This window comes from Nelumbo nucifera, chromosome 2, assembly GCF_055504915.1.
Source record: "Nelumbo nucifera cultivar China Antique chromosome 2, China Antique-T2T, whole genome shotgun sequence".
NCBI lineage: Eukaryota > Viridiplantae > Streptophyta > Magnoliopsida > Proteales > Nelumbonaceae > Nelumbo > Nelumbo nucifera.
The window spans coordinates 66,131,659-66,156,852 of NC_142650.1; the positions used below are offsets into that span (position 1 = coordinate 66,131,659).

The 25,194-nt window shown below is 43.5% G+C and overlaps 1 protein-coding gene and 1 pseudogene across 1 annotated transcript; one reads left to right on the forward strand and one right to left on the reverse strand.

Annotated features, from left to right (window-relative positions):
* Positions 1–79: 79 nt before the first annotated feature.
* LOC104601499 (universal stress protein PHOS32-like) lies at positions 80–11,212 on the forward strand (annotated as a pseudogene).
* A 6,555-nt stretch (positions 11,213–17,767) lies between these two features.
* On the reverse strand, positions 17,768–18,787 carry LOC104601375 (NDR1/HIN1-like protein 1). The gene has a single exon (XM_010264674.3). It carries the CDS (start codon positions 18,699–18,701, stop codon positions 18,069–18,071), a length of 633 nt encoding a protein of 210 aa, XP_010262976.1. The 5' UTR covers positions 18,702–18,787; the 3' UTR covers positions 17,768–18,068.
* Positions 18,788–25,194: the final 6,407 nt, after the last annotated feature.

Sequence of the window (25,194 nt, forward strand, 5' to 3'; positions counted from 1 at the left end):
GATAGATAGATTGCTTAATCATCTTTCAGAGTTCATTAGGAAAGTGATTATTTTACAGCAGAAGAGAGAATAGGGTAGTATGGTCATTTGGAAAGATCCAAAATATTGTATAGCATCTGTTCCTCACGCGGCCAGAGCAGCATTCTTTCTCGTCGAAGAAGGAAGTAGGAAACCCGTCAAAGTTCGTTAGTTCCCCAAATAATCCTCTCCGCCGCTTTCTCTTTCCCCCGCTCTCTGTTCTATATCATCATCATCCCCCCTCTTTCTCCCTGTTATACTTATACACACTTATACACGCAGAAAATCAACAGCAAGAGAAACAAGAAACACACTAGAAAAAGAAGAAAGAGAAAAGAGATAAAAGGAAAGTAGTAAGAAAATCCCGGTACGATGATTCTCTCTCTCTCCCTCTGTTATACTTATCGGCATGCTTCCACAACAAAACCCAGCCGGAATCCGACCGTCCGGCACTTACTATCCAGCCTTCTTCCCCACGCTTTCTGCTCCCCTCGGTTGGAATGAGCACCCACCTCTGGGGCCCATCGTAAGATCGCGATCGCAGTAGATCTCATAGACAAGAGTGCCTTCACTGTGTAATGGGCCGTCCAGAACTACCTCCGCCCAGGTGACGCCGTGATCCTACTGCACATTCGGACCACCGGCGTTCTTTATGGTGCTGACCGGGGCTCCATTGACCTATCCGTCGACACCGACGAGGAGTCCTAATGAAGGAAGATTTGGCCCGACCTCGTAATCACTCAACACGTGGCAAAGGCAAATAGCTCGGCACAACAGCGCACCCAGGGTGCAAGCACCAAAGGGAAGAAATCAGCAGTCCAAACTCCCTACTAGGAGCCTGAACTCCCTACGAGGAGCCCGATCTCCCTACTAGGAGCCTGAACTCCCTACGAGGAGCCCGACCTCCCTACTAAGAGCCCGACCTCCCTACAAGGAGCCCGAACTCTCCCTTAGGCCCCGAGCCACACAAGGCAGTGACCCGAACTGGCCCGCCTCATGGCAGTTTGGGACACTCCCCTATCCGAACTCAAGACCACCTCGTTCGCCACTCCAGCACTTCGCCTCCGAGACGCCGAACTGAACAAACATACCATACCTTACACCGAGGAGGTTCGTATCCAAGGGTGGTGCACCTGAGTGACTTGGGATCTGACGCTTGACAGCCGCACCTCAACGGTCACCTACCACCACCACCTGCCACCGTCATCGCCAGTCGCAGAGACGGCTCCGACAAAAGGGAGCAGTGGCGGTTCTGTCCAGCAGAGGGGATGACACTCGAACTGGCAAGAGACCAGAGGTAATCGTACCCGACCTGACAGAAGCTTAGGAGTGAGTGCACGAGGTGGCTATAAAAGGCTCCCTACCCCCAAGAACAAGGTACGTGAACTTTGCGCCATCTGGTTTTGTCTTGCCTAAGAATTCTAACTTGAGCTTCGGAGCATTCATATCGGGTTCCCCCCGGAGCTTCCCCATCTTCTCTGTTTCAGGCTCCCTGTAGCTCCGTTCAGAGGCAAGGTCGTTGATAGCTAAGACTAGCCGGATTGTGCACCATCAATTGGCACCGTCTGTGGGAACGCTTCTAAAAGCCTCCCTCTAAACTCTCATAACCTCTTTTCTTCAAAAACCCCAACACTCATGGCTTCTTCCAACAACGCCGGACGTGGCACGGAGACAAACACCACCGGGGAACAACTTCAAGTCCCTGTGGTGTGCATCGGACAGTTCACCATCCCCTTTTCGGTGGATGGGATCCCCAGCTTGAATGTGCCACAAGCAGTGGCGCCCGTAAACCTTCCTGCCATGAGCATCCCCTTTCCTCCCCCTATCAAGACAACATTTACTGAACCAACTGTCGTCCCCCTGGCAACCAGCCAAAACCGGTTGGATGACCTGATGCAATGCATGCGGGCAATGCAAGCACAAATGCAACAGTTCCAGCAACACCAGCTCCAGCAGCACCAAATACTGCACAACATCTCCCAGTATCACTATCAACAACAGTTCCCCCAACTGCCGCTGAACCAACCACTACTTCCACCTCGGCACCCTGCTCCGAGGCCGGTTAAGGCCTCCCCACAGGATGGATGCCCCCACCAGGGAAAAGCCTCCCGGCCCCAGAACCCCCCTAACAGCCAGGCCTCGTCCCCAGGTCAAAGAGAGAGAAAAATCACCCCCACCTCGCAGCTCACAGGCGGGTCAGGAACCTCGCCCGCAAGGTGGGCACCTCGGCGCTCCAGGCCCGAGTTCCCGCTTACGGAAAACCGACTCGGCGCCCTGGCAGTAGACTACCAGCATTTCGGGCCCATCGAGCTTGGCAACACAGAGGCCAGCAGCGCCAGTACCAGGCCCACTCAACAACGAAGGCACCGATGAAGTCGCCGAACTGCCACCCGTGTCCTGCCCGAGCTCAGAGGTAAGGAAGAGACGAGCTCGGACGAGGTAAGAGCTGCCCCGATTCTCTCAGTTCCTTTTCCCCTCGCATCAGAACTCGTCACGGTCCCCTTGCCCATAGATTTCAAGCTCCCACCTTTGGACAAGTATGATGGGTCCTTCGACCCCAACGACCACGTTGACGCTTTTCAGTCCCAAATGCACCTCGCCAGGGCCAGTGAATCGTGCATGTGCGTGGCCTTCACCACCACTTTCAGGGGGGTAGCCCGCACTTGGTACAGGAACCTGGCCCCCGGGTTGATAAGATGCTGGGCCCAGTTCGTGCAGGTCTTCACCGCACACTTTGTCACTAGCAAGCGGTGCCTCAGAACAGAGGAAAGCATCTTTGGAGTAGTCCAGAGAGAAGGAGAATCCATCCGGGGCTACATCAAGCGGTTCAATGAAGCGTGCTTACAGATACCGCGGTTAGATGCCGCGGTGCAGCTCGTGGCGGCCAAGAGAGGAGTAACGCACAAAGAGTTCAAATGGCACATGGTAGCTAACCAGCCCGCAACCGTGGTCGAATTCCTCAAGCTCGCGGATAAGTTCATGAGAACAGATGAAGAAATCAACCAACGAACCGAAAGCGGGAACGAGAAAAGAAAGAGGGAAGGCGAGCCCTCCAACCCAGTCAACAGAAAAAACCCGGCCCAAGAGCCGAAGCCGAACCAGTCGTTCCGAGCTCTCTTAGCAGTTCGGATGGATTACATGCCGTTAAACACGAGGCGGACCGAGATCTTAATGACGATCAAGGACGCCCCATACGTAAAGTGGCCACCTTGCCTAAAGTGAAATCCGAACGAGAGAAATAAAAATTTGTACTGTAGTTTCCATAGAGACCACGGTCATAGTACCAAACAGTGTAATAATCTCCGGGACGAGATAGAGGGACTCATCCGTCGCGGATACTTAAGGAATTTCATACAGCATGATAATAATAACAATAAGGCAGGTCGGCAAGGGGAGCACGGAAAGGATGCCCCCGAATCTAGCAGCAGACCAGCCGAACCGTTGTAGCGACAGCCTCTGAAAGAGAGGCCAGTTCGGGGAACCATCCATGTAATTGTGGGAGGTTCGGTGGTAGCAGGGTGTACTTCGACAGCGGCCCGGACATCAGTTCGCGAAGCGGCCCAAGAGGAACAAAACCCCCCAAAAAGACCAAAGACTGAAGAGTCGATCTTCTTCACGGAAGACGATGCACGAGGGGTCCACTACCCCCATGATGACGCGCTTGTCATTAAACTAAGGATCAGCGACTTCGAGGTCAGGCGCGTACTCGTAGATTCGGGCAGCTCGGCGGACATCCTCTTCAAGTCAGCATTTGACCAACTACAGTTACAGAGGAGCGAGCTGAAGCCCGCGAACACTCCTCTGGTGGGTTTCAGCAGAGAGGAAGTCAGGCCCCTCGGAAAAATAACAGTACCTGTGGAAGTCGGCACATGGCCTTGTGCGGTCAGACTCAACCATGATTTCCTAGTGGTCGCGACCCCCTTCCCATACAATGCCATAATAGGGCGGCCAATTACGCATATCCTGCGGGCAGTGGTCTCCACATACTATTTGGCAATGAAGTTCCCTACAGACTTCGGCGTGGGGGTAGCGCGGGGCGACCAACTCGAGTCCCGCAAGTGTTATGTTGCTGCCCTGAAGGGAAAAACCAAGGTGGCCAACGACCTTGAACTGTAGCTACCTACGGAGCAAGGCGAGGAACGAGCTTCGCCCATAGAGGAAACAGTCGCAGTCCTAACTTTGGCTACAGACCCAGCTCACACACTACAGATCGGTGTTTCCGTCGAGGAACCACTACGAGCCAAACTAGTGAGTTTTTTACTTCAAAATTTAGATATTTTTTCTTGGTCCGTGGCCGACATGCCCGGTATTAACCCCAGCCTGATAACTCACAAACTTAATACTGACCCTGTAGTCAGACCCGTTAGACAGAAGAAACGTAACTTAGCCCCAGAGCGCTGGAGGGCGGTCGACGAGGAGGTCGAAAAGCTCATCGCAACAGATTTCATAAGGGAAGTCCATTACCCGAGCTGGGTAGCCAACCCAGTGCTGGTGAAAAAGGCAAACGGCAAGTGGCGCATGTGCGTCGACTACACCGACCTGAACCGAGCTTGCCCAAAAGATTGCTTCCCCCTCCCTAGAATTGACCGCCTAGTGGACGCGACCTTGGGACATGAGTTGCTAAGCTTCCTGGACGCCTACTCGGGCTACAACCAAATCAGGATGGACCAGTCCGATGTGGAAAAAACCAGCTTCATAACCGAGTTCGGCCTGTACTGCTACAAGGTCATGCCCTTCGGATTAAAAAATGTCGGGGCAACCTTCCAAAGACTTGTAAATAGGCTGTTTCAGCCCTTGATTGGCACGAAGATAGAATGTTATGTAGACGACATGGTCGTCAAGATGCAGTTTTCACAGGAATTAATACAAGACTTAGATTCTCTCTTCCAAATCCTGCGTCAATTTAGCATGAAATTGAACCCTAACAAATGTGTCTTCGGTGTCACCTCGGGCAAGTTCCTAGGGTACATTGTCAACCGGCATAGTATTGAGGCCAACCCGGACAAGATAAAAGCCATCCTAGATATGAGACCACCCCGGAAAGTAAAAGAAGTTCAGAGGCTAAACGGCCGCATAGCCGCTCTAAGCCGCTTCATGTCCAAATCAGCAGACCGCTGCCTGCCCTTCTTCAAAGCAGTCAAAGGCAAAGGGTTCGAGTGGACCCGAGACTGCCAGCTCGCGTTCGATGAGCTAAAAAGCTATCTCACTAGTGTGCCAACCTTAGCCCGGCCCGAGGATGGTGAGGTCTTAGAACTGTACCTCTCGGCAAGCGACGAGGTGGTCAGTTCGGTACTAATAAAAGAAGTAGACCGGGTCCAACGACCCATCTATTATGTTAGTAAAATTTTGCAGGGAGCAGAGACAAGGTACCCACAGATAGAAAAGCTAGCATACGCACTAGTGATAGCAGCTCGGAAACTCCGCCCGTACTTCCAGGCTCGCACCATCATCGTCCTGACTGACAAACCTCTGAGGCAAGTTTTACTCAAGCCCAAGGTTTCTGGTCGACTGACGAAGTGGGCCATCAAACTCAGCGAGTACGACCTCCAATACAAGCCAAGAACTGCTATTAAGGCCCAAGCCTTGGCAGATTTTATTGCTGAGTGCACATTTAGCCTCGAAGCCCCTGAGCCGGTCGAGCCCGAGATCCCCAGTTCAGGCGAGCTCGGAGCTCCCAAGCCAATAGAGTCTGAACCCCGTGAAGTAGCAGCCAGTGTAGCATCTCTCCTGGTTAGGCCAAATGCGAACTGGGATGAGGAGCCTTGGATCCTTCACGTAGATGGCTCCTCGAACCAGCAGGGCAGCGGGGCTGGAATAGTGCTACACGGCCCGAGCGGAACGAAATTGGAATACGCACTACGCTTTGAGTTTGCGGCATCCAACAATGAGGCGGAGTATGAGGCACTGATTGTCGGGCTGAACCTAGCGCACAAGGTCGGAGCAAAGCACGTAGTTATCTGCAGTGATTCCCAGCTCGTGGTCAACCAGGTTACAGGCGAGTAAGAAGCACGTGAGCTCACTATGATTGCATACTTGGCAAAAGTAAAGGAGGCTCTGCTCAACTTCCAGTCACACTTCATCAGGCAAATCCCAAGGTCAGAGAACACTGAGGCCGATGATCTATCCCGGTTAGCCAGCACGAGTCACAATGCCATGAGAACCGTGTACATAGAGGACTTACCTCGGCCCAGCATTCTCGATGGGGCAGAAGAGGTCGCTCCCGTCCTTGAAGCAGAGCCGAGCTGGATCGACCCACTCGCGAGCTTCCTGCTAGATGGAACCCTCCCTACGGACCGCAATGCAGCCAAGAGGGTGGAGCGCCGGGCAGCCAAATACGTCATAATAGACGAACGGTTGTACTGACGATCCTACCGCTCCCCTACCTGCGTTGCTTGCGACCTGCCGAAGCCGAGCTCGTACTCCGCGACACTCATGAAGGTCTGTGCGGCAGACACCTGGGGGGCAGAGCCCTCACCCAAAAGGCACTTCGACAAGGATACTACTGGCCAACGATGAAGGCAGAAGCCGTCGAGCTCGTTAGAAAATGTGACAAGTGTCAGAAGCATGCCAATATCCACCATCATTCTGCTGCCGACCTCAAGTACCTCACCAGTCCATGGCCCTTTGCACAATGGGGCATCGACCTTCTGGGGCCATTCCCGCTAGCAACAGGTGGGAGAAAGTTCCTAGTTGTGGCAGTAGATTACTTCACAAAGTGGATAGAAGCCGAACCTCTGGCAACAGTTACAGCCCGAAACATACGGAACTTCTTTTGGAAGAACATAGTATGTCGCTTCGGGCTACATCGGGTATTGATCTCCGACAACGGCAAACAGTTCGAGGATATCAAGTTCCAAGAATGGTGCCAAAATATGGGAATTCGTCAGAACTTCATGTCAATCACACACTCGCAGGCAAACGGTCAGACAAAAGTAATGAACAGAGCCATCCTCCGCGGACTGAAAGCACGACTAGACCGAGCTAAAGGGTTGTGGGCGGACGAGCTACCAAGTGTCCTGTGGGCTCACCGAACTACAGAAAAAACCGCCACGGGAGAGACCCCCTTTAACCTCACCTACGGCACCGAAGCGGTAATCCCGACGGAAATCGAAATACCCACACTGCGACTAGAAGCATATGACGACCAGACAAACGGAGAGGAGTTACGCACCAACCTCAACCTACTGGATGAGGTAAGAGACCTCGCGCACATCCGAACAGCGGCCTACCAGCAAAAAGTAGCTCGATACTATAACGCCAGAGTAAAGAAGAGGAGCTTCCGCGTCGGCGACCTGGTTCTCCGTAAGATCATGGTACCCAAACCCGGTGTGGGCAAACTCAAACCAAATTGGGAAGGACCCTACAGAGTAAAGAAAGCACTCGGGGGGGTATACGAGCTCGAAACCTTAGAGGGTAGAGCATGGAACAGCGTCAACCTAAGGCGATACTATCTATAGACCACCAAGCAAAGTGGATAAAATCACCACCAAAACAGGCCGCGCGAATGCAGTAACCCAGGCAGGAAACAGACGGACATATGGTCAGTTCGGCAAATACGTTTAGTTCAGGAGAAAGAACAACCAACACTTAACCAAAAGAAAAGTCATTCCATTTCAAAGTAAGGTAGTACATTTCAAAAAACAAAAAAAAAAATTACAAGCCCGGAGCTACTTCTTCATTATCAAAAGGCACTTCAACGATACCCGAAGGCCCTGCCTCGCCCTCGGAATACGGGGTACGTATTCCGGATCATCCACCGGCTTAGCTTGAAACCCCTTCGGTACGAATCCACCATTAGGGCGTCAAAGCTTGGCGAGGCAATGTACTCATCGACAGCCTTTTTCTTGGCATCTTCAATACCTTGAGAAAAGATCTGCGTCCTCTCCCTAATGTCCTCCTGAAGGTATTCGACCTGATGCTGCAAATCCAGCCTCAGGTCCGCCATGTGCTTCACTACGACTCCCATGGCCTCGGCATCTCTCTGAGACCTCACCTGCCTGGCCACTGCAGCACGAGCAGCCGCCTCAGCAGCTCGGGAAGCCGCCTCAGCAACTCGGGAAGCCACCTCAGCAACTCGGGAAGTCGTCTCAGCAGCTCGCGCCTGCCTCGAGCTCCTTTCCACCTGGGCCGCCAAGGCGTGAATAGAAGAGTTCACCTACCAAAAAGAACAAGTGAGTAACAGCGCGGCAAGAAGGATAAAAGCAGAAGAGCTCGATAAAAAGTCTAACTCAGTCCACGCCGCGACCTCCTTGGGGAAGATGGCCTCCTTACTCTTCTGAAGAGCGTAGGTCAGCGACAGCACACTCTTGAATTCCCCTGGGGCCCCCGAGCCCGAGGGCCCAGCTCGCGTATGAGCAGACCCAGAGTAAGCAGGAGCACCAGAGTAGGTGGGAGCCCCCGTGTAAGTAGTCTCAGCATACGAGCCCCCTGCCGCTTCTTGCATTGGAGGAGCCATCTCGGGCTCCCTGGGCAGATCCCGCAATGGGTAGTCCGGTACCTCGGGCTCCGCATCCTAGGGCAGCTCGGCGCGAGTTCGCTTGGCAACTCGCTTCCTCCTCTTCATGCCTTGAAACAAGCGCCCACCACGAGTCCCTCCTGAGTCCATCACACCTGCAAAAAAGAGTCCAGCATCAGAAAAAAGCCAGACAGAGCAAAATAGAACCTCCAAGTAGCGAACCTACCCGAACTCAGGCCGGCCACAATGAGCTTGGCCTCTGCCAAGCATAACACTGGAGTCAGGGGCGGCCATTCCCCACCCGATCTGAAACGGTCACCCCAGCACACTTCGCACCCCAAAGTAGTCCCGCTTCCACGTCGGGACCTTGTTAGGAAGATCATGTAAAAGCTTAAAACCCGGGCGAGGAGACAGGTAATACGCCCGCCTACGCCCGGGGAGGAGACCCGCTTGCTTCTTAAGCATGAAGATGGAAGAGAAGATCTCCAAGTCTAAAGGAAAGCCCTGTTCGCTAAATAGGGAGATTGTCCCCACCAAATTACGAATGGAGTTCAGGTGAAGCTGGCCGACTGTAACGCCGAAGTGATTCAAAACCTCGACAAAGAGGGGATGAAAAGGCAGTCACAACCCCGCAGCGAGCTGCTCACGGAATATCACGATCTCATCAGGACCGTGTTCCCAAGGAAAGCTACCCGAAGGTATAAAATAAGCGTACTCCCCAGGCAAATTGTAATAGGTAATAAGGGATTGGAGTCCCTCAGGCGTCATGGTTGAGGGGCCAAACTTGTCTAACGTCCGACCCCGACAAGAGGTGGACGCCAAACTACCCGAGGCGACTCAACCTACGGGTTCGAACTCTTCCTCGAGCTCTACCTCCGGCTCGTTAGGACTATCAGGGGATGCGACTCGGTTCGTAGAACCTGCATCTGACCCACTTGAAGGACCGTCTGAGCATTCCGAGCTAGACATCGAGGAAAGAAGGTGGATTCCAGGGAGGTACTCACCCGGAAAAAAGCTTCAACAAGACCGGGAACTTGAACAAGCGAAAACCTGGAAACGCGAACTGAAAGCCTAGGCGCGAGCTAAAACTTGGACGCGAGCTCAAGAGGCAGCACAGAAGTGAAAGCGACTGGGGTCCCCCACTATTTATGCTCACAGTGACCAAGAAGCAATGGCACAGATCAAAGCCAATCCAACGGCCCGCAGTCGCACTGATCGCACATCCCCTGAGACCGAGACGTGATTGGTGCACGTCTTTTTGAAACTGACAGAGCGCCGGTGCACGTCTTTCTGAAAATGACAGAGCGTCGACACACGTCTTTCTGAAACTGACAAAACGACAACGCACGTCTCCTCACATTAAAAGCGGTAGCGGCACGTTTTCAAAATTTGAAAGGACGCCTGCTATCACGTCTGGTAGCATTTATAGGCAGGTCAGCGCGTCTTCCATCTTCTGGGCGCTCAAAGAAACTAACCCTGACAACGCACCTCACGCTATCAGTCAACCGAGATTCAAAGTACAGGACAAATCCACCTGCTACCTTGCGAACTCCCCGCGCCAAGGCAAGACCCTTAGCACGAGGAGTGGGGGGCAATTGATGAAGGAAGATTCGGCACAACAGTGCACCCAGGGTGCAAGCACCAAAGGGAAGAAACCAGCAGTCCGAACTCCCTACTAGGAGTCTGAACTCCCTACGAGGAGCCCGATCTCCCTACTAGGAGCCTGAACTCCCTACGAGGAGCCCGACCTCCCTACTAAGAGCTCGAACTCCCTACGAGGAACCCAACCTCCCTACGAGGAGCCCGGACTCTCCCTTAGGCCCCGAGCCACACAAGGCAGTGACCCGAACTGGCCCGCCTCATGGCAATTCGGGACACTCCCCTATCCGAACTCCAGACCACCTCATTCGCCACTCCAGCACTTCGTCTCCGAGACGCCGAACTGAACAAACATACCATACCTGACACCGAGGAGGTCCGTATCCAAGGGCGGCGCACCTGACTGACTTGGGATCTAACGCTTGACAGTCGCACCTCAACGGTCACCTACCACCACCACCTGTTACCGTCATCGCCAGTCGCAGAGACGGCTCCGACAAAAGGGAGCAGTGGCGGTTCTGTCCAGCAGAGGGGATGACACTCGAACTGGCAGGAGACCAGAGGTAATCGTACCCGACCTGACAAAAGCTTAGGAGTGAGTGCACGAGGTGGCTATAAAAGGCTCCCTACCCCCAAGAACAAGGTACGTGAACTTTGCGCCATCTGGTTTTATCTTGCCTAATAATTCTAACTTGAGCTTCGAAGCATTCATACCGGGTTCCTCCCGGAGCTTCCCCTTCTTCTCTGTTTCAGGCTCCCTGTAGCTCCGTTCAGAGGCAAGATCATTGACAGGTAGAACTAGCCGGATTGCGCACCATCAAGTCCCAACAGAAGTTCGAAGATGACTTCGACGCCTTCACCACCACCAAGGTCACCGATCTAGCTCAGCCCCTGATAGAAGCACGGATTCCTTTTAAGCTTTATATCGTCAAGGACCATGATATGAAGGAACGGCTTTGCTTGGAGGTCGAGAGGTTAGGGATGAGTGCCGTGATTATGGGCAGCCAAGGGTTCGGTGCCTCGAATAGCACCAGCAAGGGACGCCTTTGCAGCGGGTGGACGGACTTGACGGGTGTGGAGAGGATGCCCTTGCATCGCTGAACCTGAAGCCATCGAAGTTTTATTTGTGGAGAGGATGTCCTCCCCTGTTTGTTTGTAGTGAAATTTTATTTGTACTAGTATAAATGTAAGAAAGTGCAAACATAAAAAATGCAAATTCTTATTTAATTTTGTATTTGATTTTAATTTATTTTTCTTCATATCTTAATTTGCCTCATTCATTTGTACTGCAATCAAACAAAATAAACTAAAATTTAAAATAAAAATAAGTTAAAATTTACACTCAAATTATTTGCACTATCATGATTTTATATCAGCATAAATTTTATTTGCATTGCAACCAAATACAGCCTAGATTTATTCTAAAAAGAGGATGTTCTACTGGATCTAAGCTACCTAATCTATTTATATTATAATGAAGCAGATATTTATCTTGGGTTGTGGTCATAAAAGTTAAATCCAGAAGCCATACATCATATATGAGTAATACTTGCACATATGCATACCTAGTATTCATACATCAAAAACTTTATCTTCTTTTTTTTTTTTTAATACCCCTAAATATATTCCAAGTGGAGGGGGGCCACCTGAAAATTTTATTAATCATTATTAAAAATGGGAGGTGAATCAAAACAGGGGAGGACATAGACCATCTTGCCCTAAAACCCAACAATAGAACACACAACCTTACCCTCTCATCCCAACTCAATGCAAGACTCAAAAAACATAAAATAATAATCAATCAAAACACAATCAAGACTATTAACCTATACGAAGAGACGGAATATCAAAAGCTTTATCCTCCATGATTGTAACTGAATTTTATGGTGGATAATGTTAGTGATTCATCATATTAAAACATATTCCTAATAATATATATTCATCATATTAAAGTAAAAAATAGTGTAAGAAAGTAAAAGTATTATATTATTAATGATGAAAATGCTTAAAAAATAAAAAAGATAAAAAAATAATGAGTATTTGATCCATGACCTAACTGAATCAAGTAATTCAGTGGTTCAATTAGCCAGATCATTGGATAAATCAATATTTTCTTGTGGTTCAAGGTGAAAAGGATTCACCTTTTTGGAAGCATGGTGTATATTGGTGAAACTGATAACTTTTTTGACCAAGTCAACAGGTTATGGATGAGTTTTTTTTTTATTTTTGGTATTTAAACTATTTCCATCATTAATCACAATAGTTCTCATTTTTTTTTCAACACATTCTTGTTTAAAATGATGAATATATAATATTAAAGATATGCTTATGTTTGTAAGTTTCATAATGTTTTTTATGTTTATATTTTTATTATTTAATTCATGGCATCACAAGTTCACTTGTTTGACTAAGACTGAAATGTGGTTTATTCAATTTTTAGAATATTTATTTGTATTTCATGTTCAAATCAACAGGTCAAATGGTTGACCCATCATCAAACCAATATTTTGGGTCTATTTATCATTAAATTACTTGCATGTAAAATATCATTAGCTTGATCACAAGATGTCTGGTTCAACTCTCATTTTTTCTCCTATCAAAAAAAAAAAAAAAAAAAAAAAACTTTCATTCTTTCTCATTCTTACCCAAGATGAAATTCTAAAATGGAGAAGGATGGGGAAAAATGAGAAAACATTGCCATGAACCAACCACTTTTTTCCTAAAAAATGAGAAAACATTCCTAGAAAGTCCCTTATGTTGCTCATTTTCGTTCTTAAAAAAAAGTGTTAGCGGGCATAAACCACTGACCTAGGTCTCCAAAATCATCGGCCTAGATTTTACCAGTGGATGAATGGTAAGTTTCCATGGCAATTTGCCAATAGACTTTTATGGTGGTGGTTTTGTAGACCTAGGTTGGCGGTTTATGATCACTAGCATAGACTTTCTTTAAAGAATGAAAATAAAAAGATGGGGCATGATTATTTTTCATGGCTATCTCAAATTTTATGATATGGGCAGATTTTTCATTCTGAAAAGAATGGGGCCCATGGCAAGAGTTTTGTAACCAAACTCTCTAATATTATTCATTCTTCCCATTTTTGCCCAGAATGAGTAAAAAATAAAAAAAAAATGATGCCTAGAGTAGCTAACCAAGCATGACCTAACTTTCTTTTTTTCTTGATATTTGTATCCAATTGCCATCATTAATAAGACTAATTTTTATTTATCATATTATGTTTTTAATATGACGAATATATAATATTAGATATGTGCCCATATATTTTATACATGATTTTAATATTCTATTTTTTTAATCTTTATTATTTAATTATGTGACATCATAAGATGACCCAATTGACCTAGATGGTTGAACTATTGCCCCACCACTTGCATAGATAGAAAATTTGGTTTAATTTTGGGTCAATTTTATTGTATTCCATTTTCACTATTAAGTATTAGCAAAAACAAATATTATTTTTTCATACTTACTATTATTTAATACGATGAATATATAATATTAGGAATGTGCTCAAATGTTTTATTTACAGAACTTCTATACTTTTTTGTATTTTTTGTGTTTCTATGTTTTAAAAATTTATTATTTAATTATGACATCATTAGTGGATCTATTTGGTCCAAAAGTTTGGACTGTTGAGTCACCATCTAGATAGGAAAATGAATTCATTTTTTGATCAATTTTAAATTGTATATTCTATTTACATCATTAAGAAAGATAATTACTATTTATCACACTTTTTTTATTTAATATGGGTAATATATAATATTAGAGGTGTGTCTAAATTTTTCTTTTTTTTTGGTGTTATTCTTTGTATTTTTTCTATTTAAAAACTTTATTATTTAACCATGACATCATAGGTTGATCCATTTGACCCAAATGGTTAAACCAACTAACAAATATGAAATTGGTTTCATTTTTGTGTCAGTTTTAAACTTTGTATTTTATTTCCATCATTAACAAAAAAACTTCTTATTTGTCATACTTTTTTATTTAAAATGATGAATAGAATATTAGAGATGTGCCATTTTTTGTTCTTGTATTTTTATATATTTTAAAAGTTTTAGTGTTTAATTATGGAATAATCGACTGACCTGTTTGACTCAATTGTTTGAACTACTTACCCATCGCTTGAAAAAAAAAATTTATTTGTTAGTCCATTTTAAAATATATATTTTTATACCACCGAAATTATTATATATGGGTTTAATTAATAAAATTTAATGATGACAAACAAAGATAACTTAAGATAAAATTCAGAAAATTGGATCAAAACCATAAACCACAATTTTAAAACTTTCAACATCAGACCAGACCAAACCGCCAATTTCAGCTTACTTCAGTTTATATATGGTTCAGATTTACACTGAAAACAGAGTATAAAGTCCAAACGCACTATTCCAGACTGAAATGAACTTCAATAAACAAACAATTTATCTATAAAATTAATTAGGGTTCAACTATGTGACTATGATGCCGAAAAAATGTGATACCGGAAAAACTTATAATCAATCAACTGTCATCATCATAAAAGTGGTAACTGGTAACCAAGGAGTGGGTTTCCGCCAAAACTTACTGGGGTTTGATTTTTTTGGAAAGATGAACAAAAATTTTACTCAACAAAAAACATTACACAAAAGGGGCTCAACCCAGAAACGCGCATAACACAATGTATCCCTTTGAGGAGCTTGAATTTGACTGTAACCATAAAAAATCAGGTTAAAACCATATTGCTGTTCATGATTTACATCAAAGACAACCGATCCATGAACACCCAAACCTACCAACCCTTGTGATGAGCCCAAACTAACAGAGGAATCGTTGATTCTGACTGACCGTGGGGTTTGGCGGTTACTTAAGAGATAAGTGTAACCATGGTTATAGCAGGTTCCATCCAACTCACACCTGAAATAGACCCAACCAGCTGGTTTTGAGCCTGATCAGCAACAGTCCAAATGGTCGGAACAATTGGTCCGTTTGGGTCTCAACACCCTGCCTAGACATTCCACACAAATCCAAATAGAAAATTCAGGGATCCAGATCAGAAATGAGCTGATCTGATTGTCCCCATGCTTGCAGTGTCCCCGGTAGGACCCATTTCCTGATACCCGATAAACCCAACATTGTACTTAGAGACAAGAAGGTTCTATGGATAAAAAATGGATCAGAGTTGAAGTGTACAAATGGGTGCAGGATGAAACCTCAAAGTACCAGACCAGACCACTGGAAGAGCACCAGAAAAAGCATTGTCAGTGTTTGTTGGAGTTTCCCAATTGGACAGTTAATGAGTAATGTCACTGTGATTCCTTCTTTTTTATATATGTAGGTTAGTTGGGATAAGATCAAAACAAACCTACACTTACATTGGATAACCCAATCATACACCTGCAATGGATAGCCCAACAATAGCACATAGCCAGAGAGTAAAGTAGGGGATGACATCTGCCTCTGCAGTAGCAAGGTCCCACCCACCATACCTCTCTCTCTTTCTCTCTCTCTCTCTGTACCAATTTTGTCAGCCTGTATTGGGATGGTTACATATTTGGGTCCAATTATAAATGAATCGAAGTCTGATCACCTTAATTGAATCATTTGGAGCTCTATATGAGACTTCTATTAATTACCTTACAACCTTCAAGGTGTTCGACAAAGTAAAGTAGGGAATGACATATGCCTCTGCAGTAGCAAGCTCCCACCCACCATACCTCTCTCTCTCTCTCTCGTATCAATTTTATCAGCTTGGTTTGGGATGGGTACATATTTGGGTCCAATTATAAATGAACCGAAGTTTGATCACCTTAATTGAATCATTTGGAGCTCTACTTGAGACTGTTCTATTAATTACCTTACAACCTTCAAGGTGTTCGACAGAATTTCTGGTGGGACAATTCGGGTCAAAAGCCCTACCCCTATCCACCCACCGCCACCCTTGAAGAAAAAAAGACCTATCATGATAAGTCTTGGTACATGGGTGAGTTGTGTTCATTGAATATATGAGACAATCCATGTGCAGGATCATCAGTAGAGACAAACATCATAGATTTATAGTAGATAATCCAGCGTTTTAACTTTCCATCTTCCCCACCTTTTAACAAACTTGCTTCAATATATGATTGGCCAAAAGTCGGTGAGATTGACTGAGCGGATGGGATTAAATTTAAAACGCCGATGGATGGTGACTTACATCACAGCGCATCCCATGACCAACTGCCTCCACATGCCTCTTGGAAAAGATGGAAAGCCTCTTCAAAAACTGGTACCTTTCATATTGTCCATGGAATGAAACATGAGAGAAAGAGAAACATCCCCCATCCTCATCAATCACTCACAAAACCACACCGTTGCTCAGAGTTTACGCTTAAGTTAAGACTTAGTGGATGTCTTACAAAACTATCAATTTCCTGGGGCGTGCCCTTACTTTGAGAAGCTGGGATAGAGGAGATGGATTCAATTTTAATCCATTTTGACCGGGCAAAGTCATAGAAGTAATAAAATAGAATAAATGCAGATAAACCTTTCGACGATTTGCTCCCTACATTCACCTTTGGATCCTTAAAACATGACTTTGTGTCTTGTGGTTACCAAATGAGACGTTATTTACACTGTAAAATCCATAAATGGACAATTGGGTATCCCTGTTACCTACTTATTTTGACTAGAACAACCCAACCGAGCTTAAGGCCAATTCCATTGCCCCTCTCAGGAATACCATTTTGGGTCATTGGGAAGAATTAAGAGGCCCAAGAGAAACAAACAAACAGAATACTGTTCTCCTCATATCACAGGAATCATCACAAGATTTCAAAGTATGGATTTGGCTCTTCAAAGTTCAAACAAATAATTATTTACCCATTCTACAAAAAAAATTGTCTAATCAAATTACCCATCAAATTTTTTATTAGAAATTACCCATAAATAAATAGAAAAGGTAAAGACGAATTTTTCTAGAACCTTGTCAATTCCTCCTCTAATATGTCTTGTCCATTGACAAACAATAGGTTGATACTTAGAAATAATTAACACTCAGAAACATCATTGCTTCTTTTATTTCTTTTTCCTTTTGAGAAGTATCACTGCCTCTAAATCAAACCCACCCATCTCTTTCCAATCTTCCATCACAACATTAAGTTAGGCGGTAGAGCAGGTATAGGGACAATGACAAAAGTAAGTGGGATGACTCACTGGATGAGAGTAGAGATACCCCTCTCCCACTCAACTCACTCCAATTTCTAATAATTCAGAGTTCACTAATGAATTCAAATTCAAGGCCTCTTGAAGTAGGTGAGGCTTAATATAGCAATCCAAACTCACTTTTCCTTTTCCATAGTGGACTTTGGCTGCAAGTAAAACTACCCCTAGTTTTCCCTACCCCCTACCCAAATCCATATGTTACGCCACTCTGTAATTCTCAATCTAAAAGCAAACCCACCTTCTCTTGAGTTCATCCTAATTGGCCCAACCAAGAAGAAAAATTAACCACCCAAACCCTTTTTGTTTATATTTACCTTTAAAAAGAAATAATAAATAAAAATCTCCTTTTGTTTATTCACCGTTGCAGCCCTCAATTAATGTAATTCGAGCAAAAACAGATGAAAAAACGAAAGAGAAAATAGAGCTATTTTCAACGGGGCATTCCTGCAAATTCAAAGAAATCAATGAGTAATCAATATAGCAAGCAATTTAATTTCTCACAATTAAATATCATATTCGAAATATTCTTTTGATAACAAACAATACAACTTGTGACAACCGTTGAATTTCTTCCCTTTTTATCTTCTCATTTTATTCTTTAATAAAATGTACAAATTACAGCCCTAAATTACCTCTTATAACTACACAGGGTGGAGTTTCGATGAAGAGCACAATTGAGGAAAAATAAAGAAAAAAGACTAACGACGTCCAGAGAGAGAAACGGAGATATAAGGATACTAACGGCGATGGCTCCTCATTCGGGAAGTAAATTCCCTGACCGACCCTTCATCAGACATCAACCCCACAGGGTTGCACCAGCTGATACTTAAAGGCGGTTCCGACCTGAATACCGGTGTTCCGGCTGCCAAACGTGATATACGCCGGACAATTGACGTGGATATGGTAGTTGCCTGAGATCCAAGTACCCACCTTCCATCTGACCCGTCCATCGACCTTGATTTTGATCAAGACCATCCCGATGTTCTGATCCTGAGACAGCGAGGCCGCCAGATAAGGCGCAATCGGCACGTTTGACCCGTAGACGAACGGCGACCAGATGTTGATGTCTTTGTGACCCTCGTACGTCGGAGGCAATCTAGTAGGGAGAGTGATCTGCTGGTTGCTGTACTCCGCGAACACATCGAGCCTGTCGTAGTATATGCCGATCTTGTCGTTGGGGTTCCTCGACGAGAGGGTTATCTGCATATTCGAGTTGAGCAAGTTCGAACCGGTGACGTTGAACTGGAAAACCGTCACGTCTTGGAGCGTGAACTTAGGCTTGGTTGGCCGAAGGATCGCCCATACGAGGAAGACGACGAACAGGATTAATAGGATGAAGAAGAGAATTCCAGCACATATTCGCTGGATGAACTTCTTCCTCTTATGGCCGTGTTTGCCACAGTCCCCCTTCTTCTCCGACATCGCTTCTCGCCGATTTTCCTCTCAATTCTGCACCGGAATCGTCCCGATGGAGTGAGCTAGTGGGAGAATTCTACTTCTCTGGACCGAAGATTTATAGACGATAGAGAGAACGAGAGAGACGTTGGCCTTGAGTGAGTGTTGACGGGGGACGTCAAACCCGTTATAGAGAACGAGAAATTATTAATTATTAAACAAATAAATGAGTGAATTATCATCTAGATTCTAGAGGGCCTCCTGGCTCTTGCAACGGTTAGATGGTGATGATGATTATCAATCTGACGGTGGCGGAGGTGGGTCTCACCTGAGTGGCATCTCAGGTGAAGGAGTGGTGGAAAATAACGCATATTTATCTCCCCCATAAATAAATAATTAATTTTGTCTTTCAATAAATAAATAAATAAATAATTATTTGGGAAGTGTGCGTCTGTATTGGATCACTAGTACTCACTAGTAATTAGTGACAGTGTTTAATCATTTAATTAATTAAAATATTGTAGGGTAAATTAGTCATTTAATAATAACGGGGCACTTTCGTCATACTAAAAAGAAGTATTATCTGAAAGTGACACCTACTGTCCATACTCTATACGTATTCATGATCTTTTATCTTGATTAGTGATTGCGAAAAGACGGAAGTAGCCTTGGGTGCTCAGCCGGAAAAGGGCAAAAATGTAGGAAAAGGCGGGAGAGAAAGTTTAAGTGCTTTTTTGCTGGGGTTTTGATTTGATGTGATTTTAATCAAAACGGAAACGGAGTTGTTAATGGGAGTGATGATGCTTTGACCATTCATCGTTAGGTCGGAGAGGGTTGATGGAGAGAACCGTGGCCAACACGTCATCGTCCGCAAGGGGGGACCCACTAGATATGACGAGAATCTCCCTCTCTAACCGACCTAATTGTTTCTTTATATTTTCCCCTTTTGTTCTTTTGGGTTCGAGAATATACTTGGACCAGAAAAAAATGAATAAACAAGTAATAAAATCTTGTAAATTAAGGAATGATGGGATACTCCCATTAATTGACCAAAACACCCTCCTGCCTTCTCAAAAATAACAAATCTGTGATTCCCAGCGCCCTGGTGCATATTATCTCCTGCAATACCAAAATACTAACCTCACCAGTTTTATTAAAGGAAACAAATTAAATCATTTGGTGGAACAGTTTCGTGGAATTGTGGGTTATGGGCTTGTGGAGGAAAAATCGGTCCCTCAACAAACTTCATCTCCACCTATGGTTTCTTTTTTTCTTTCTCAGTTTCTCCTTTATTATCTTTCTTTCACAAACAAAAAGTGTGATTGACATGAGAGGTCCCATCCTCATCTACAAACACCACCCACCATACAGTAACAGTACTCATGGCCCCACCGCTCTGGGCTAAATACATGAGAGCCCAAAGTTACAGATCAGGGAGCCCAATTTAAGATAATGGGCCTTCTTAATAGCTGCATTGCACGTTTTTTGTAGTGTTGAAACTTCAAAAGTCATGGGCAATACTGCAATAGTGGGTGAAAAACAACTATCAATATCAACCCCTTGAGTTATTTATTATGGGCTGGCTTTGAAGAGACATGATGAGCCCATAAGGCTCAATATTGGCTTTGTGAGTTATATTGCAAAGGTGAAGCCCTTTTTAAACGGGACTACTATTATTTGATTATGTCCGTGCTACCTAACTTTGTCCTATATCTAAGACACCGGCGCATTGACACCACACCATTTGCTTTTGGGCCCCCATTAATCAACCATCGTCCACTTTCTTCCTTTTATTAATGACTTTAAGCTCAACCCATCTACAAGCAAAACCTGGTGTGTTAACCAATGAATGGGCAAAGCATAGCTGTTAATTACTTCTTTATTTCTTTTGTTTTTTGAATGCAATACGATATGCTTGTGATGTCATGGTGTGGTCATGTCTCCAGCCGGGTTTGGAATTAGGGTGTCAGCAGATCGGGTCTGGGCCAAGTCCATATATAGTAGACCGATAGACCCAATCATATGCATCGGTTCTGGGTCTTTGTTGGGTTGGGGCCCGAATTTGACAACCCAGACCCACCAAATAATCAGAATATGATTAATTGCATGCACAGAATTAATAAGAGGAAAATTGATAGACCATACCCAGGCTCTACTAATTGGGGCCAGGGATGTCAAGCATCCGATTACTTACCTGACCAGGATTTCGACATGAGCTGAGAAAAAATAAATGTAGAAAAATTGTCAAGTTGGGAATATATCCAAATCCCAACCAAAAAAAAAAAAATTGTTAATAAAAAAAGTAAAATGGACAAATTATGGCATATTGGCCGGTGACTTGAATGAATGATGGCTAATGCTGACACATCAAGAGAGAGGAGGATAAGCACAAGGTCTTTCAGTGCACCAAAGTAGATTTCTCCCCTAAAGGAATCTGGCCCAACTGAAGGATCAAGAGGACTTGATAATATATTGGTACTTGTTTTCTGGCATTTTCCTTTGCTCATTGTAGGACTTTCTTTGCCCCTTATATTCATCTATTGCATTTGAATGTTCATTAACTTAAACCAAGGTGAAAATGGGTTCAAAAACTTCAACTAGAATCTTAATTATATTAAACCAGTAGTGGGATATATCTCTCTGAAAATAACAAAACTCTTTTCATCTTTAAGCTCAATTTAAAAAGAGTACAAATACAATATATAAAGTACAAAACCTTGGCAGTAGAAAATGCCAAAGTAAACGAATGGAGAATCATAAGAAAATTGTAAAACCATGTCCAATTGTCCATGTGATTCTCATGAATTATGAATTTTGGGCATCTATCTGTGATTTCTCATTTCTCCTGTTTACATTATTTTTCCTTGTCTGTTTCTCATTTCCTGGAAAGGGTGTCCAAATATCAATCAGAAAGAAAAAACCACATTTCCTATTATATAAATAATGTTTTGTAAATAGTAACAAGTATTCATGAATGAACAATTCAAACCAGTACGCAATGAAAAAAAGTGTAAAAATGGAGAGATAAGTGGAAATAAAGAAAAATAAATAGACGAGTTCGTTTTTTGGTAAATGGGGGTAAGTTAAGTTGGTGGATTTCCTGGAAAGGAAAGAAATTTATATTCATGTTTTTATATTAGTGTATCCTATGGAAAAGAATAATTCTTTTAAGCCATGTTTGTTTGGGGTGGAAAATCGAATTACACCGATAATTTATGTAAGATATACATTGAAATTATTGGTGTAGTTTTACAATGCCTCTCTCTCTCTCTTCTCTTTATCTCTTCGCAGATCGGATCCCAAGGCGGCAGTGACAGGCGATCTAAAACCAGTTGCTGCAGCTGGTTCCCTCTTCTCCTTCACTGAAACCAGTTTGCAGCGATCTGAAACTCTTTTTTCTCTGCTTCCGTCCTTTTCTTTTTCTTCTTCTTCTTTCTTTGCTTCCCTCCTCTTTTGTAAATTTTCATAGAATTTACACATCAACAGCCAAACATAAGAGGTGTAAATTTTCAAAATCTATCCATCTCAACTTTCATCAACAACTAAACCGATTCACATTTTCTGTCGGTGTAAAATTAAATTTACACATAAAACAAATACAATCGTAGTGATTTATTTACCTTGGTAAATAATATCCTCCTAAGACTTGAGTAAATAACTTTCTTATTGATATAAAAAATTATTAAAATATGATGGGACGATATTATCACTTTAATAATAATTTTTTTTAGATAAAATGATCATTATATAACTTTACCTGAAACATAAAAGAACACTGATATATACATTCTCATCCCAATAAATATTTCTCAAAAAATACATACCCTAATAAATATGGAATCAAACCAATAAGGCTATGTATTCCATTTATAAAAAATGGGATGTGCCCAAATCATTTTCTGTTCAATGGGTTCAGCTTGGTTGACTTGTCCTTGCCGACAGTCTGAACTCTGGAGTCTGTCTGTCTATCATCATGCAATAATACAAGGTTAGTGAAAATATTAAAGCAAGGGCATTCTTGTCTTTCTCCCCCAACCTGACAACCAATGGGCGAGGGCCGAGCCGCCGAGCGCGTCCAAGAGCAAGAAGTTAAGACGTAAACGTAATCGCGTCGATATCACGCAGGTCAATTCCCACGAAATTATCAATTATTTACTCTCTGCTACTACTAGGAAGAAGGCAACGCCAGCCAGACGACAAAGCAATAAAAGCACAAACGAACAAGGCTTAATCGATAATCATGAGTGTTTTCTTGTTAAGTGTATTCACAACTAATCCTAAGCCCACTGTTACTTACTCCTACTGTCCTACAGTCCTACTGCCACAGAACAGGCTTAAGGTGTAGAGGTCCTAGTTGACCGAATGACCACATGGTACAAAATCAAAGTTGGTGAGCCTGGAATCAGACCACCCCACCGTCCATTTGTTGCATACCCTTGACTTACTGAACAGAGTCTACCAATCACATGGAGATTAGTCACCTGAGTAGTTCAGATTTCACACTAGGAGATGGGCCCCATTAGTTAATATCACTTCATGACCCCACACCTGCCCAAAGCTCACTGATCTAGTGCTTTTCTTAATTACCCTATTCTAAGGTGGGTTTTTTGGGTTGAGTACTTTGGTTTGCCTAGATCAGTTCACATGTATCTGTCGCTCAGTCTGCACCGGGTCCGGTTTTGAATTTAGGGTTTAGATTTAATTGACCCAGCTGTCAACCTTTCCCAACCCTGATGAATTAGGGCTTAGCTTTTTCAGATCCAAGAGGTCATGGTTTCATACAAGGTCTACATCTGGTTATAATTGTGAGTTGCGACCCATCAAACATTTTTGTTTAATGTATTGGGAACCTAAAAAGGAAGAAAAAGGCTATCTGGGTAGTAAACAAATCGCACAAGTTAGGGATATCCATCCCTTTTCACCAAGAGAATGTGCATCCCAATAGCTCATATCCAAAAAGTTTTAGAAGCTTAACGAATCTCCTAAGTAATACCATGTTGTACTGATAAAGTCCTAACAAGATCTTATCTGACAATTTAAGCCCTGTTATTCAGTTGGGTTTACAGTATCTTTATCTTTCTTTACTTTTCTGTTTTTTTTTTATTTTTCTTTTTTTTTACCTATATGGCCTTGCTATTTGATTTGAGATATACATATTTGAAAAGTTAGATACTCTTACTTCTTCCATAATCAAATCTGTTGAAAAGACAAAAATCTAAAAGGATGAGAACTTGAGGAGAAGAATAAAGGAGGGAGAGAGAACACTTCATGCATGGGAGATTCTAAAGTGAGAAAACCCAAAATGTAAAAAGAAGAAAAAAACAAGAATAGAAAAGGAAAGAAAAGGATACGTGGAATCAAAATTTCAGACACCAACCCTAAGCCATCAAGCGTGATTCTGAGAGCCGCTTGAGTGAAGGATGAGTGAGTCATCAGTAGAGTTGAAATCAACCCCCCACAAGATAATTTCCCACAATACACCGCAGATGTTTTCAATACACGGCAGGGATGTGATGTGGGATATTGTGGGAAGCTGATTTGAACTCTTATCGTGGTTGAATTTTAGGCCTTTAATGCATTCATGCTGCCACTATCCATGTTTTTGAAAAAAAAAATAAAAGGTGGGAGAGGAGTAAGGAAAAAAAAAACATTATGTAAGGATAGAAGGCATTGTAAAAAGATTATTCCTTCCCACCTCTGAATTTTTGAACCCTTCTCCAAGCAATAGAGGGAAAAATATATGTGGTGTGGATAGAACATTCTCTTTTCTATTTGCTCATATTTTCGTTTTATTTATTATGCATGTGATCCTATTTTTTGTCCATAAAGAGGCAGAAAAGAAGAAAAAGAGCAAGGGAAAAGAGATGGAGATGACCCCTATCCATGTTGGGAGGTCTGGTTTAGTTCCTTTCATGCTTGTTCAAGGACCTTCCGAATTCTCTTTCTGTAATTTCAAGAAAAGTCAGTGGATCATGAATGTACAAGAAATATTGTTAGAGAAATTTTATATTTAACCATTTATATGGTGTTTTCCATCATGTATGATTTTGCTTTTCAAAACAAAAACAACTGCTGTACCAGCAAAAATATATTGATTTTGCTGATGTTGTAGTTGTATCTGTTTAGAAAACAAAACCAATCATATTGCCAAACACCCCTTTAGTAAATGAGACTGGATCAATAGGCACACCATTGTGAACAAAGTAATTATATTGATTTTGGCTTGAAACCAAGGTTTAATATATCAATATCTAAAGGCACTGATATTGATATTAGATATATACAACTACCATGATACACCAATCAATACCTATGAGTATTGGCATGTATCGCAACATATCAGCCAATATGTGCCGATACTCAATGACAGTGACCAGCGAAACTTGAAGTCAAGTCATCCTAACTCCATGTCACTTAGCGCCCCACACTTTAAGCCATTAAGCCACCTTTTAACTTGTGGCAACAAATGAAATAAAATTAATTTTATTGTCAACATACAATATAAACCAATACCATATGT